This window comes from Nannobrachium achirus (assembly GCF_963921795.1).
Source record: "Nannobrachium achirus genome assembly, chromosome: 22".
Taxonomy (NCBI): Eukaryota; Metazoa; Chordata; class Actinopteri; order Myctophiformes; family Myctophidae; genus Nannobrachium; species Nannobrachium achirus.
In genome coordinates, this window is record NC_137829.1 from 38,392,963 (window position 1) to 38,409,217 (window position 16,255).

At 41.7% G+C, this 16,255-nt stretch overlaps 1 protein-coding gene across 1 annotated transcript in view; it reads left to right on the forward strand.

The window, feature by feature from the left end:
* hecw2a (HECT, C2 and WW domain containing E3 ubiquitin protein ligase 2a) overlaps positions 1-16,255 on the forward strand; it is a gene marked incomplete at its 5' end in the record, with an annotated part of 88,634 nt that overhangs the window by 13,408 nt on the left and 58,971 nt on the right. The window contains 7 exons of the mRNA XM_080752892.1: positions 378-472; positions 1,713-1,779; positions 9,596-9,765; positions 11,390-11,529; positions 12,533-12,633; positions 14,086-14,422; positions 15,686-15,962. Coding sequence (XP_080609018.1) covers positions 378-472; positions 1,713-1,779; positions 9,596-9,765; positions 11,390-11,529; positions 12,533-12,633; positions 14,086-14,422; positions 15,686-15,962 — 1,187 coding nt within the window. The remainder of the gene's footprint in view (positions 1-377; positions 473-1,712; positions 1,780-9,595; positions 9,766-11,389; positions 11,530-12,532; positions 12,634-14,085; positions 14,423-15,685; positions 15,963-16,255) is intronic.

Consider the following 16,255-nt stretch of genomic DNA (forward strand, 5'->3'; position numbering starts at 1 on the left):
TTATATTCTCGCTTATTAAAAGAAAAGGAAATGTACTCTGTTACAGTATATTTATAAATATGACAGGATGTGCCATGTATTTATAAAGAAAAACATCATGGTTGACATAAATGACGTGCACTGTATACTGGATAATGTGTCCCAAAAGTTATAGTGACGTTGATGATGACTCTCTGTCTTTCTCTTGTGTCTCTGTCGGTCTGGCTGTCTCTATGTGTGTCTCTGTGTTTTTGTCTCTTTTGTCTTTGTCTGTCTGTCTGTCTGTCTGTCTGTCTGTCTGTCTGCCTGTCTCTGTGCGTCTATGTCTATTGTGTCCCGGTCGTATCTGTCTGTCTGTCTGTGTGCGTCTGTGTGTCTCTGTGTGTATGTGTTTCTAGCGGAGACTAAGATCAGTTTTAAGTACTACCATGGAGTGAGTGGAGCACTGAGAGCCACCACCCCCTGCATCACCGTGAAGAACCCTGGAGCCCTGGTGAGTAGCTCACTGAGCTTGTAGATCTGCTATTTTCGAAAGATTTTTATACGCGAAAGCTTGAAATAGGACATTCTGCATAGTACTTTTACTTTTGGTACTTTAAGTAACTTTTCATACCAATACTGTTGTACTTTTACTCAAGTAAATGTTGTATTCCAGATTTTTACTTGTAACAGATCGAGTATTTCTATATTGCAGTATTGATACTTTTACTTAAGTAACGAATGTGAGTACTTTTTTCCACCACTGATGTACGGTACGTATGTACTAGTAAGACACCTCAGGGTGACTTGCGACCTCAGGGTGACATAGGGCGAGGTCGCGCCAATTCTTGGCCATCTGGCCAGTGATGTATATGGGACCAGTTACTTATATATGGAGACCCCTTCATGATAGTTATGTTATGTCAAAACATGCCCATATATGGACATTACCAAATATGGGCATTCCCATATATGTCCTTAATATTGATAACATATCCTTAATAATGTCCTTAATATTGACAATATAGGAATCTCCATATATGGGCATAAAATGTACGTAACTAATGCCAAGCAGGGCCTTGGTGAGTTAGGCCCTTGGTTTGATGCCTGTGGGGGGGGTACCCTAACATTCTCATTTTCGGCCTGGGATTTATGACATCAGAAATATAAAAGGTTGGTTTCTTTTTCTGGGAAAGACCATATATGGACTTTTTATTTTATTTTATTTTATCCTTTATTAATAATAATATCTCCATATATGGGCATAAAACATAATGTTAATTAGTAATGCCAAGCAGGGCCTTGGCGAGTTAGGGCCTTGGTTTGATGCCTGTGGATCTCCATGGGCATAAGGGGGTATACCCTAACATTCTCATTTTCGGCCTCCATTTTCTGTACAATGTCACGTGATATCCCTTTTATGCCCATATATGAGTCATTCTGTACCACATCACTGTGATCAACTTTCGCTTTGCCATGCAATCAACTTCAGAGCAGTGATGTGGCACAGAGTGACAGTGAGTCACAGTGATGTGGTACAGAATGACTCATATATGGGCATAAAAGTGATGTCACGTGACATCACTTCCTGTACTGAAAAACACGTGACATCACACTGACATCACTTCCTGTACAGCCGGACGGACAGAAGGTCAGACAAGCAACAAGGTTTTTCAGGGTATAATGCGACCTTCGGTCGCAATAATTTAGATGGCATAAATAGAAAATAACATTCCATTCCGTATCTCCTTCAGGTGGAGGGTTTGTCAGAACAGGTGGGCACAGACCACCCCAGAAAACTCATCAGCTTCACTCTGACAGGTGAGAGGTCAACAGCCTGTTCCTTTGGTGTCTGGTGTGTGTGCGTGTGTGCGTGCGTGCGTGCGTGTGTGCGTGCGTGCGTGTGTGCGTGCGTGCGTGTGTGTGTGTGTGTGTGTGTGTGTGTGTGTGTGTGTGTGTGTGTGTGTGTGTGTGTGTGTGCGCGTGTGTGCGCGCGCGTGCGTGCGAGTGTGCCTGTGTGTGCATTTATACATTAAATTGTTTGCAATAATGTTTCATGGTCGTACTCAACGACACACAAATGTGTGTGCGCTGTGTGCGTGTGTGTATGCACGTGCGTGTGCTTGTGTGTCTCTATGCTAGTGTGGGTTTGATTGATTGACATCTTTCTTGCCAAAATGCATACATGAACATATCTTTGGACAGCTCTAAATGTTTCTGTATCAGAACATGGCACTTACATCCAGAGAGTTGAGAGCTGGTGACATTCTTGACAGGACTGATATGCTGTTTTTTTTCATAAATGAATGCCCTGCTTAATACTACAGCGTCACACAAAAGTAGCAGATCTGCAAGCTCACGTTTTGAGACCCTATAGCTGTAGTAAAAGCTTACTACAGCCTTTGCTAATCCTTATATCCAACTGAAAATGTTGGCCAAAGGTATGGCAAGAGTAAAAGCCACGTACAGGTTGACCAAAATCCTTAGGGGTCATCCTGGAATCTGCCTTTTAGATCAGTGGTTCTCAACCTGTGGGTTGGGACCCCCAGCCAGGGGGGTCCCCATCCCCAAATTATTTTGTGAGGGTCCCCAGATGATTAGCTTAACAAAACGGATGCCAAGGCCAAACTCGTCCACAGACGAGTTAAGGGTTACCATGGTAACCGGGCAACAGGCGCTTGCTACGGGTACTGGTGAAAGAAAAAACTGCATACAGTCAGTCAGACAGACACGCACAAAGCTTCTGGGGCTCTTCAAAATAAAGCGTAAGTGAATGGCGGCAGCCGTTGTGTTAATGTGCAACATTATTTACAGTGTATACAGGGTATCTGTACATTTCTGAAGTTATAATTTAAGGACTTTTAACTCTCCCACCGCTTTGAACGTTCACGTTCGCCCGATTGCGCAAGACCTCTCCGCCAATACGGCGCTCGTTCGGTTCGTTCGTCTGATGACTGTAAGCTGATGAGGGGTCGCGCGGCCGTCTACTGTAAACACATTTTCCGCGGTGATGGTGTAAAAAATCCATTATGCGTTAGATCAACGGAGAACAATTCACTTCCTTGTTGATTTCCTCTGGCTGTAAGGCTCTGGGGCCAGTGACTGGTCTTCTTCTTCTTCAACACATAACAGGCAAATTCACATTCATTCTCGCATGACGCCGCCCTCTGCTGCCTGGCAGACCAAAGTGCACTATTGCACAACCCAAAAAAATAAAAATAAATAAATAAATGTCTGTCTGTCTATCTACTATAACGTCGCAAAGGTAAGCCGCTTTTTGATGGCACCAGACCCAATAAATAAATAAATAATCTGGCAGTGGGAAAGTTAAGACCTTTTTAACTCATACCCTGCCAAAAAAGACGTTTCTATAATAAAAACGTCTTTTTAACTATGGACCTCCCTGCCAGACGTCTTCTGAACGTCTTTTTTTTTTAAATTATAAAAAAAAAAAAAAAAAAAAATTGAAAAAAATCTTTTGAAAAAAATTTTTTTTGGACCTCCAACAGTGTACTAGGCATGATTGTGATCGCGAAATTGCATGTTTAACCCCCATACCAACCCCATCTTTCAAACATGGCAGCCATGTTTGTTTACATTTGAAGAAAACATCTCCTGAATGCCTGAACGGATTTCCAAGCGGATTTTTTTGTTTGAAAGCTGTGAAAAGCACGCACATGCATAGTATGATCTGTGCACGAATGTGTGCACCAGCGTGCACACTATTTTTTTAACCCTTTGTTGGCGAACCGGCAATATAAGAGGTCCCACTTTAAATATGGCACCGACTGAGTTAATACCAAATTGGCTAAAATATAACGCAAGAAAGAGGCAAATTATGAAAAAAATGCTGATCTACAAGCTTTGCTTTTTTCACAATATTTATCTGTGGAACTGATTCAAACTAAATGCAATTACTACAATGAATCCCAAGTGCTTGTCAGGGTGAGTGGTCCCCAGTTCAAATTATGATTGTTCTGGGGGGTCGCTGCCTGAAAAGGTTGAGAACCACTGTTTCAGATGATGAAATGTCTCGCAAAGTTGATATTTTAGGTCAGGGAACTCAAATAGTTTGGGTCAGGTGTCTTCAACGTTTTCAGGCCAGGCAGGGACCCCCAAACTGATGGGGAGATGGAGTAGGGAGTAGGGACCCCCTGCCTTGTAGGGTGGGGGTGGGGCTACAACATGTAATGTATATTTATGTATAAAATTGTGTTTCATGTGTATAAACATACCATGTTATTGTGCATTCAATACTATGCTATTACAATAATAGATGAATATATTCATGCTTTCATTTTAAATATGCATGTACAAGTGGCATTGCCATTTATAAACATACCTTATTAACTGAGAACCAATATCAATACTATCAATCTATCACTAACAATCTGTCAATTGCACAATAAAAAAAAAGAAAAGAAATATTATAATATATAAAAAAACATGATTCTGTATCTTTTGAATAGCTTGTATATCGTCGAATAGCTTGTATATCGTTGTGGTGTGGATGCTGCCATCCACTTCAATTGAAAAACGATATGTTTTATGTATACAAGCTATTCAAAAGATACAGAATCATGTTGTTTTTTATATATATATACCGGTATATATTTAAAGACAAATTACATTTTTTTTTACTTTCTTTTTTAATTTAATTTTTTTTTTTTTTTTCTCAAACAATTTCGGGGACCCATTGCAGTATCCCCCGGACCTCCTAGGGGTCGCAGACCCCCTGTTGAAGACCCCTGGTTCATCGTGTGTGAATGCAATCTGCCAATTAGATTTGCACATAATCTTGTGTGTGCAAGTGGGAATGTGGGCCTAATGTGGTGCTATAGAGTAAAGGGTATTAGGTCACACAAATCTGTAGGGATCCTCTTCTGGGGAGCAGGGAGGTTCACAGCAAATTGTATGGCAATCCCTTCAGCTGTCTTCAAGATATCCTGTGTGCAAGAGGTGGATATTTTGGACTAATGGTGGCACTAGAGGAACGTGTACATTTTGTGTTCATTATAATGTTTATTATAATGCAAAGATTACTGCTAGAAATCTGAAATATTCACTTTTTACAGCACATGGCAGTTAAAGAGGTGGTGCCATAATTTTGTATTTTTTCTGTTTTCATCTGTCAGGAGGTTGAAAGTACTTCATTAGACCCCCTGGTGTGGTTTTTATGAGCAATTATGTATTCTCTTGGTATTTGCTTGTTTTCTCTTGGAGGCTGCCACCTTGTGGTCAAAAGTGTCAGTTAAAAAACACACATACTTATTACATCACAGAATCAACTCCTCCCCTAATTACCATTCACCCAACACTGTGGGGTGTGGCTAACTTCAGCTGGGTCACCACCCACCATGACATCCATGCATACTTAATGAACTGGGGGTGTGGCCACATAAAAACCCAATTTTAACTCTTTCTGTATCCACAAGTTTCCGCGGGAGTTTACTGGAGACTATCGGGACCAAACGTACGGGTTTAACAGCAGACATACAAGCTCACGTCGCGTCGCAGATGCAACCCGTTGTGAGCTTGTAAATCGGCGCCGGAAGCTCGGTACAGACGTCTGTGCAATGCACTATGGGGCGTTGGAAACTCGTGGATACTTTTTTGGAAAAACTCTTCCTCCTAGTATAATCATAATACCTGATAATCATGTTTTAGAGGGGGGAAAAATCATGGCACCACCTCTTTAAAGGGACCCCTATATACAGTGGTGGAAAAAGTACTCAAACGTTTGCTTAAGTAATCGTATCAATACTGCAATGCAGAAATACTGTTACGAGTAAAAGTCTGGCAAAATGTACTTGAGTAAAAGCATCGTGACGCATTGTGAGCTTGTAGATTATTTATTTGTTTTGTAAAAATAATCAACATCTACAAAGTACTGTAACTAGTAACTCAAGTCTTAGAATATTTGTAGTGGAGTAGAAGTAAAAGTACAGGTATTAAGGCCATTTCCCACTGGGCGCGGTAACAATAACGATATGTCGGCGACGGACGGTGTTCACATCAATTATGACGGCTTTATCGTTGTGGTATGGACTAGGGGTGTCTTCTAAAAATCGACGAATCGACGCGTCGTTTTAAGCCCCGGGAATCGACGCCAATTGTTTGAGTCGAAGCGAAAATATATATGTTTTTATATCACCAGTTAGCCTACTACTGCCAGTACTGCGGTGCACTGCTGGACTGGTGTGGTGTCATGTACTTCCAATGAGAAGTAGCAATTGGCGAACAGTTATTTATTGTCTCGCACCAGCGTCGGGTTGAAAGTGAGACGGAACGGCCAGAACGGTTCAGACCGCCGCTTCGTTAAAACATTCAGAGCCGGGACAGTGTTCCGTTAAGAGGAGGAAGCACGCTGTCAAAATCCCATATTAAATAACCTGCCACAGCACAAACGCGCGTCCACGAAGTAGTAAACAATCTTCTAAAGTCAAATTAACATACACAAGTGTAGGCTACAAGTTACATTTTCTAATTAAAGTGCTTCTGAATTGTTCCAGTGTTGTAATCCATGATGAATGATTGTGTTTCGCTGTGTTTGCGTCCATACTGCTGGCTCAAGCGGGAGCTGTGCCTCCACCTGTTTATGATCCTTTTCTGAAATGAATCCGTTCTCGACACTGACTCATTACTCTGTCAGTGCTCTGTGTCCCGCGACTGCGGACTGGATCCCATCGTTCATTTAAAAGAGCCGTTCAAGAGAGCGGAATCGTTCGCGAATGTCTCATCTCTACTGCACGCTGCCGAGAGACGGGGCAGAGTTGAAACAGCGGAGATGTTTTATTTGTTTTAACGGTGTGTTATAACTCTATGGTTGTACACTGCTATGCAGATAACATTTGTGCTCGCGCACCGATATCACCGAAAACACTGTGTATTCAATTCATCTCTTAATGTATTATTCTATTATGTTGACGTGGTTTAAAGCAACACTTTTTTTTTTCTTTTTTACACAAAGTAGACTATAAAACGATTCGTCGACGCGTCGGATTAACCCCCGCGACTCGAATCGACTTCATAAATCCTGTGTCGAAGACAGCCCTAGTATGGACGCTGCCATCCACTTCAATTGAAAAACGATATGTTTTATCGTTATCGCGCCCAGTGGGAAATGGGCCTTTAGACATGGGAAATACTCAAGTAAAATACAAGTAACTCAAAATTGTACTTAAGTACAGTAAAGTAAATGTACTTTACACCACTGCCTGCCTATATATTAAGTCGACTCCCCGGACTTTATACTATATAAACCAGACCCTATAACAAAATGTCTTTGCTGAAAATAGCTGCTCGGCAAGCTCACTGGTACGTTTCGACGAATATTTGTCTCCTGAATAGGGGGGGGGCGCTAATAGGGATGGAGTGGTCAGAATGTCACTGGTTATACAGCAGGGGTTTTCAAAGTGGGTGACGGCCCCTGGGGTGCCGTGACGGCAGTCCAGGGGTGCCGTGAGATAATTTGATAATATTTGGAATTTATTTGGACACTTGAAAAAATATTCTAACCAAAAAATATTCTAACCAAAATGGCTATTATCTCAACGTTTTCCTCACTAAATATCACTAAAATATCGTCACTGTCGGGCAGAAACCTTGTATCTGCAAGTTTCAAATGTGTTCGTCTTTAGGTAAAGCAAAGCCCTGCTTCATCAAAACTGTCGCACAAAACGTGTGCTTGTAGATCTGCTGTTTTCACTAGTTTAGTACATTTTATAGATGATAAATAGAAAACGGTTTTGGACATACAAGGTTTCCACCCGACAACGACGATATGCTATAAATATAAGGTGCTGGGAGTGAAAAGTGTAATGTAAGGGTGCCTCGGATTAAAACAAATATTTATGGGGTGCGGGGTGCCCTGAGACAAAAAAAGCTTGGGAACCCCTGTTATACAGGGATAACATAAATAGTATAAAAAGCATTAGATTCTTTGCAGAGAGGTTTGTCAGAGTGAGCAGCTTCTTCCAGGCTTGATTTCACAGAGCGTTGGGCAGAGCTGAGACAGCAGCTCTCTCCTTTCCCAGGGAGAGCAGAGTTTCAGAGCGACCAGGGCAGAGGAGTAATGTTGATAGCTATAGCCCAGTACAATGCAGGGCAGAGGAGTAATGTTGATAGCTTATAGCCCAGTACATTGCAGGGCAGAGGAGTAATGTTGATAGCTTATAGCCCAGTACATTGCAGGGCAGAGGAGTAATGTTGATAGCTATAGCCCAGTACAATGCAGGGCAGAGGAGTAATGTTGATAGCTTATAGCCCAGTACATTGCAGGGCAGAGGAGTAATGTTGATAGCTATAGCCCAGTACATTGCAGGGCAGAGGAGTAATGTTGATAGCTATAGCCCAGTACAATGCAGGGCAGAGGAGTAATGTTGATAGCTTATAGCCCAGTACAATGCAGGGCAGAGGAGTAATGTTGATAGCTTATAGCCCAGTACAATGCAGGGCAGAGGAGTAATGTTGATAGCTATAGCCCAGTACAATGCGGCATGGTCTTTTTTTTCTCCCTTTTTTTTGGACCTCCTCCAAACATCCTGAGACTTGGTCAAGGATGAGTGAATGCCAGACAGGTGTAGCCAGTACTGTACTGTACTTAAGTACAATTTTGAGGTATTTGTACTTTACTTGAGTATTTCCAATTAGCCCTATTCACGGCCCGCCCACTCAGCATCCCCCTGTTGCTGAAGTCACGTTTTGAAGGGTAAAACCCTGCTAAAAGCCCATGGAGTTAACACAGAAATTGCAAATTTAATGCAATTTCCGAATAGTAAAGTATAAAATACGGCTAGCATGATCAAGAACACAAGATAGTAAAAGGCACAAAGCAAATTATAATTTACTTTACCGTTCGAAATAATGATTTGTTGGCTTTAAGTCCAGCTATTTCTGTTATAGTTTCCCCTTCTAAACTGACGTCAGCACCAGGAAGTTGCTGAGAAGTTTGCTGAGTGGGCGGGCCGTGAATAGGGCTAATTTCCAATATGTTTGTTTACTTCTACTACACTACATCTCGGATGCAAATATTGTACTTTTACGCCACTACAATTTTTTTGAAAACTTTAGTTACTAGTTACTTTGCAGATATAAATTATAACATTACAAGACACACATTAACCACATTAACCCTATTTTATACCTAGGCTATTTGAAAAGAGACAATCTACAAGCTCACAACACGTCGCATCGTGACACGTTGTGGGCTTGTAGATCTGCTATTTTCAAATATGTTGTACTTTTACTCAAGTACATTTAGAATTCCGGACTTTTCCTTGTAACAGAATATTTTTATATTGCAGTACTGATACTTTTAGTACTTTTTCCACCACTGGGTGTAGACTACAATATTCCAGAGAGGGTCAAATGCAGACGTGTCAAAGCGTCCAACGGGATGATTTGTGAGATCATAAAATGCCTGTTGATGCCTGTAAAATCAGGCATCAACGCCATCAATCATTTGTTGTAGACAAATTCAGCCGTAGATCTAAAATCTTTAAAACGAAGACATTTCAGTTTACTAAAATAGGACCAAAACTAAATTCAATTTCATCCAAAAGACTATGACTAAAACATACATTAAAATAAAAAAAATCAACACTAGCTCCAACGTTTTGACTGCTTTGCTCGGCAGACCTTCGAGCCATTGGGCTGAAGAAGGGCATGTTCTTCAACCCTGACCCCTACCTGAAGATGTCCATCCACCCTGGGAAGAGGAGCGTCTTCCCAACGTTCAGCCACCACGGCCAGGAGCGACGCTCCGCCATCATCGCTAACACCACCAACCCCGTCTGGCACGGAGAGGTGAGGACGCCTGGAAATATGCACACTCACACACACACGCCTGCATGCACAAATATCTAAAAGTCAACTAGACCCTCCAGAAAAATGTGGGCTAAAATCCTTGATTTTGCAATGAAATATGATGAGGGGAAGTTGCGAAATATGCGGAAAGTTGAAAATACGAAATATACAGGGTTTTATGTGATTTAATGAATTGAAATATGCGTGAAGTTACGGAAAATGTGAAATATGCGAAAAGTTGAAAATATGCAGGAAGTTTGTGCGGAAATATGCGATTATGCACCCTTTTTAATAAATGTACCCCCGCATAATCTGTGCCATTTGACTGATTACATATATTATGCGATCGCATGATCACATTTTTCTAGAGGGTTTAGTGAAGTCAATTGCGCAAACACACACAGGCCTAGTTTAAAGGCGTTCGTTAATAATAATTCATGTTAATGTTAATGTTTACCAGCATGTGTTACAGTAGCAATTTTGTCTGCTCACTTATTTTTTTCATCAATTCCAATTTCACTTGTTTATTCTGTATCCTATGTACAGTATGAGTTCTCTCTCGTGTTTGGATGAAATTAGTGAAATTTATTTTTTGTTTACTAAGGAGCTGAAGAGACATAGAGACCTGTCTTACTGAAAAGTATTTGGCCGCCGACTCTCATCTGAAAATGTTCTGTCCCAGGGACCCCCAGAAGCAATAAAGATTTGAGTTAACTATTCTTCAAAAATAGAAGATCTACAAGCTCATAGCGTGACACGAACTGATGCACTATGAGCTTGTATATTTGCTATTTTTGAACAGACAGTATAAGTATAAGTATAAAACCAGTAAGACTCCCTAATCGGGAGATAAGCGACCGTCAGGTCGCAGTGTGATTTTAGGGCAAAATGTGTAGGAGCAGTGTCCAAAAATGTGTTTGAAAAAATTGGCCAGATGGTGGCGCTATATGGGACAGATCCATGTTGATGACATGAGTGTAGACATACTATGTACCGATTTGCATGATTTTAGGGCAAAATCTGTAGGAGCAGTGTCCAAAAATGTTTTTTGAAAGAAATGGGACAGATTCATGTTGATGGCTCTCTTGGCGCCGCAGAGGCGGACGCGTGGGTACCGGCCCCGGCTCTCCCGGTCGCTCCTAGCCCAAGTTACAGCATTTTATGTGCGCTGCAGTGGCGGGGGTCCTCCACTAGGGGCATCCATGCTGGAGCACCAGGAGTCGGTGGTCCCTGGGAATTCCCCGTGAACAGCCCCGTTTGGGTGGTCATTTGGTCATTTTTGCACTTTTTGGTGGCGGCAGAAGGGGGTCCCTGGGGGTCCCTGGAGCTCGGGGGGTCCCTGGTGGGGTGGAGGTTGTGGTTTGGCAGGCAAGGAGTGTGTGTGCAAAGTTTGGCATGGATTGGGGCAACGGTGGCGGAGATATGAGTTGGGGAAAAGTGTGACACGACGGACAGACTGACAGACTGACTAACAGACAGCCGGTGGAGGTTTTGGTAGTAACTGCGACCTGACGGTCGCAATAATAGTTAAAGTGGTTCAAACATCAGAGAGATGTAGCAATGTGGTCAGGTGCACAATGAGAATGTACTGTACTACGTCACTGTATCGTTCCTCTTTCCTCAGAAATATACATTTGTAGCTCTGATGACGGACATCTTGTACATCGAGGTAAAGGACAAGTTCGCCAAAAGTCGGCCAATCATCAAACGCTTCCTGGGTCAGCTGACCATCCCTGTGCAGCGGCTTATCGAAAAAATACCTGGGTAGGTAACATAGTGTGTGCAGGCACGCGTACGTGGTTTTGTCTGTGAACAATAATCTCGGACACAGCTGGACCGATTGGCACACCAGTAGGCCAAGGAAGAACTTCTGCCCCAAATCTTTCACACTCATTTCAGGGTTGGATATGATTCTAGAGCAGGGGTCTTCAACGTTTTCAGGCCAAGGACCCCTTGTTTGAGAGAGAGATGAAGCAGGGACCCCCACAACCTTTTCATAGATTCCATAGTTTCATTGTTTGACAGCACAATCCACTGTGATAGATAGATAGATACCTTTATTATCCCAAGGGGGAAATTGGATTCATGTCAATTAGTGTTTTCAGATATTTAACCACTTGAACCGTCAATACTTAATAACCTTACCTTTCACTCTGTACTTAGACTGCTCTTTTTCCACTCTACACCAAACCCATTTGCCTAAAATAGCCGATCTACAAGCTCACAACCCCTCGCACTGCGAGGCGTTGTAAGCTTGTAGATGTGCTATTTTTTGGCTAAAGTTATTTATAGTTAATATAAAAAAAGGAGGAAAAAAAGTTTCTATCACACAAAGACTTGGAGGATCCCCCTGTAGTAACTCTGAGGACCCCCTAGGGGTCCCAGACCTCCTGTTGAAGACCCCTGTTCTACTGGTTTGGACAAGTGAAGACCCAACCTTGCTACGATTGCAGCCAATAGCATTAATCACTGAAAAATACACTTCATTCACGGTCTGTAGAAACCAATAGCATAGGGTTGTTCATATTTTTTTACGTCTAGTATGCATTAGCCTCATAGTGGCACTGTAACAGGCTGATTCAGGTTTTGGCCGATAACTCTTGAACCATAAATTGTACAGTAAAACAATAAAATTGGATCATGTCGCAACTCCCTCACACATGCCCATTTGCACCTTTTCATGACTTTTTTAAACGTTTGGAAATGTTAAGCCTTTATTGACATGGTTGATAGGTTGATATTTTAATCGATATTTGGTTTTCTGCAGCATCCAACCGGTGAACTTCTCTTTGTGTCGCCGCCTGCCCACGGAGCACGTGAGTGGTCAGATGACATTCAAGGTGGAGCTTACTTCAACGGGGCCAGATGGTGAGAGTTCTCTACAGCAGGGGTTCCCAAACTTTTTTGTCTCGGGGCACCCCATGAATATTTTTTTAATCCGAGGCACCCCTACATTATAATTTTCACTCCCAGCACCTTATCCCTGCAAGGCCCAGCGTTGCTTTTTGGCAACATTTTTTAAATCATTTTTAAAAAAATGTTATAATTAGTTTTCCTGTTCTTTTTTCACATTAACATCACCATTAAATCCTATTGTTTAGTATTACAATGCCATTGGCCACGATATTTGCATATAAATACCCCCCACAGAGACTGACATGCAAATTAGAGCATGATTTATGATTTATGGCTATAAAACCTTACAAAAACATTATTAATTTTTTAAAATTACATTTTCCCGTGATTAGGACTCCTACAACACCATCTGATTTTTTTTTTAAATGTTTTGGCCAGTAGAAATTAATTCGGGCCTTGCAGGGATTTATACAGTATATAGCATATTGTCGTTGTCTTGTGGAAACCTTGTGTGTCCAAAACCGTTTGTTTTGTATTTATCATCTATAAAATGTACTAAACAAGTGAAAACAGCAGATCTACAAGCACACAAAAGTGTGGTTGTAGATCGTCTGTTTTCACTAGTTTTGTGCGACAGTCTTGTATGATGAAGCAGGGCAAAAGACGTACACATTTGAAACTTGGAGATACAAGGTTTCTGCCCGACAGTGGCGATATTTTAGTGATTATGTTGCGAGGAAAACATCGAGATAAAAGCCATTTTAGTTAGAACTGACTGAAAATAACTTTGTACTTCAAGTTTAAAATGATACTAAATATTAATAAGTGTCCACATAAATTCCAAATATTATCAAATTATCTCGCGGCACCCCTGGACTGCCGTCGCGGCACCCCAGGGTGCCCCGTCACCCACTTTGAAAACCGCTGCTCTACATTAATAACAATCTCTATATATCGCAAGTGTTCCATTGCAATGAATATACTGTTTTTATCCTCTTCTTTCTACTGCTGCTATTCTTCAGTGGTCTGTTTATTATCACTGCTATTCTTTATTAATGTCTTTGATATTGTTTTTAATATCTTTGATATTGTTTTACTGTTGCCGCTGAATTGCACTTGTACACAAAATGTAACGATACAAACTTAATCTTGAATATTTTGTATTCATTTGTATATGTTTCTTTGGCAGGGACAACACAAAAAGCAATATATAAAATATATTATAAAAAACATTAAACCGTTGTTTTGTACAGTATATGGGGTTTATAGCCAAGGCTAAGTTGTGACCCCAGTCCCTGTGCAACACAAATATCTGCCTTTCTATACAAGTATCTACCTTTAGAAAAAAAAAATCAATTGAAAAAAGGACGTGCATGAAGCTCTAATCTAAACAAGTACAAAAGCAATAACATTCCCAAATTACAGTCTTGAAAGCAGTGACGTTAACGTTAATACTCTTTCCAGGCGCTTCTCCCGAGTCCATCATCGGCCTCTCGTCGCTGAACGGAGCTCCGGGGACTCCCTCTGACGACGAGGACATTCCTCACCCTCTGCCGGGGGTGGTGATCCACTCCCCCACCGGCTCCCAGTGTTCCCACGGGAGTCCATGGGAAGGCGGCGCCATGGCCTTCCCCGAGAAGGACCCCTGCGGGGCCGAGGGCGGCATCCTGGAGTACAGAGGCCCGTCGTCGTGTCCCGAGTCGCTCCAGAGGTCGCTCAGCGAGGGCCTGGACGCCATCGAGGCCCCCAAGGGCCCCGGGGACCGGCCGTTTGGCGCCGCCACGCCGAAGCTGCACTCAAGGTTATAACAGTTTTGGATTTTTGGGGATTTCAATTCAATTTTTATTTCAGACCCAGGAAGATCCATATCAGTTGCAATGTAATAAAGTTAATAAAATAAAGTTTTAGTTAGTTTTGACTTTTGTTAGTTTTTATTCATTTTTATATTTGTGACAACGCTTAGTTTTAGTTTTGTTTTTATTCGTTTTAGTGTTAGTTTTACTTTTTTTTCATACTTTGGGTTATTTGTCAGGTGCAGGATTCAAAGGTCTGAGTAAGTAGGCCTATTGTGTATAAAAAATCAACAAAGATTACATTTTAAAAATATCTATTCAGTGACTGTTAGTAACGAGAAAAAATACATCTAAAGGCATTTTGTTAGTTATCGTTTGATTTATTTTTTATTATAATTTTTATTTACCGTTATTCCCTATTGAGCTTGACACATTTCCTTGGGCAAGCTGCCCAGATCACACATGTCACACGTGTCTTCTTATTATTTTGCTCTCAAAAAGCGCCTGCAATGTAGTGCATTTGAAACTACATTGCAGTGCACATCATGGGGTGATCACTGCTAGCCTCCTGTGAATTGTTTTATTTTTATTTTTGTTTATTTAGTTGCTGAGTGAGGTCAGCAGACAAAGTGACTTGAGTGAGATGAAAAAACCTGGGTGAAATGTGCCAATCTCAACAGAAAACAGCGGTAGTTTAGTTTAGTTTAGTTAAAGAATTATTGAATGCTTTAACCAGTGAAAAATAGCAGATATACAAGCTCGCAGCGCGGCACCGTTTGTAACACAAATTTTGCTTCTGGGTGGTCCCTGGAACTAAATATTTTGAGATGGGGGTCCGTAGCCAAATAAATATCATTTTGGGGGTCCTTCACATGAAAAGGTTTGAGAACCACTGACATAGTAGTCTCTCAAGAACAGACTAACTGAGCTCCATTTAAGTGAAAAGGACCTTTTCTTTGACGATGGCTGGCCAGATTGCTGACATAGAAACATGGGTTTTTCAAAACAATCTTAGAAGGATTCAAAAGACACTTATAGAATCGGGTCAAAATTCTAATTTTCACGATTTTTCCAAAATAGCAGATCTACAAGTTCGCAGCGCGGCACCGCTGTGAGCTTGTATATCTGCTATTTTTCAATAGTTAAAGCATAAAATAATTATACACAATAATGTGTACCCGTTCTAAATGGGTTAAAATGTATTTTAAAATGTTAGTTTTCATTATTTGGTTTGTTTTAGTTAACTGTAATAACATTTGGTTGCACTCCAGCTTCCCGACGCACACGCGGCTCAGCGCCATGCTGCACATCGACTCGGACGAGGACGAGGAGCGCTCGGTGATGCTGGACCTGCCGCCCATGCCGGGCTCGCCGCTGCTGCTGCTCAACGGGAGCATCGAGGAGGAGGACCCTTTCCCCGACCTCCAGCAGGAGGCGGAGAGACTGGCGGAGGCCTCCGCCATGGAGGTGATGATGGAGGAGCAGGGTGGAGGAGGAGGAGGAGGAGGAGGGGGACGAGGGGCCGGGGAACACCACCCTGAAACACAGGTACTTATTACAATTTACTAATAATTTACTACGGTTTAATAATAATACATTTTATTTATAACGCACCATTATGACTATAACTACCAGTAAGACGCCTAAGGGTGACAAGGCCATCTGGCCAGTGATGTATATCGGACCAGTTACCCATATATAGAGACCCCTGGTACCCATACTGTATATGGAGATCCGATGCAGGTGAGACCCCAAACATGCTTACTCAGTTATTCGTTATGTGAAAGTCCTATGACATCTGACATCATCATACATAAAATCCCTTTTATGCCCATATATGG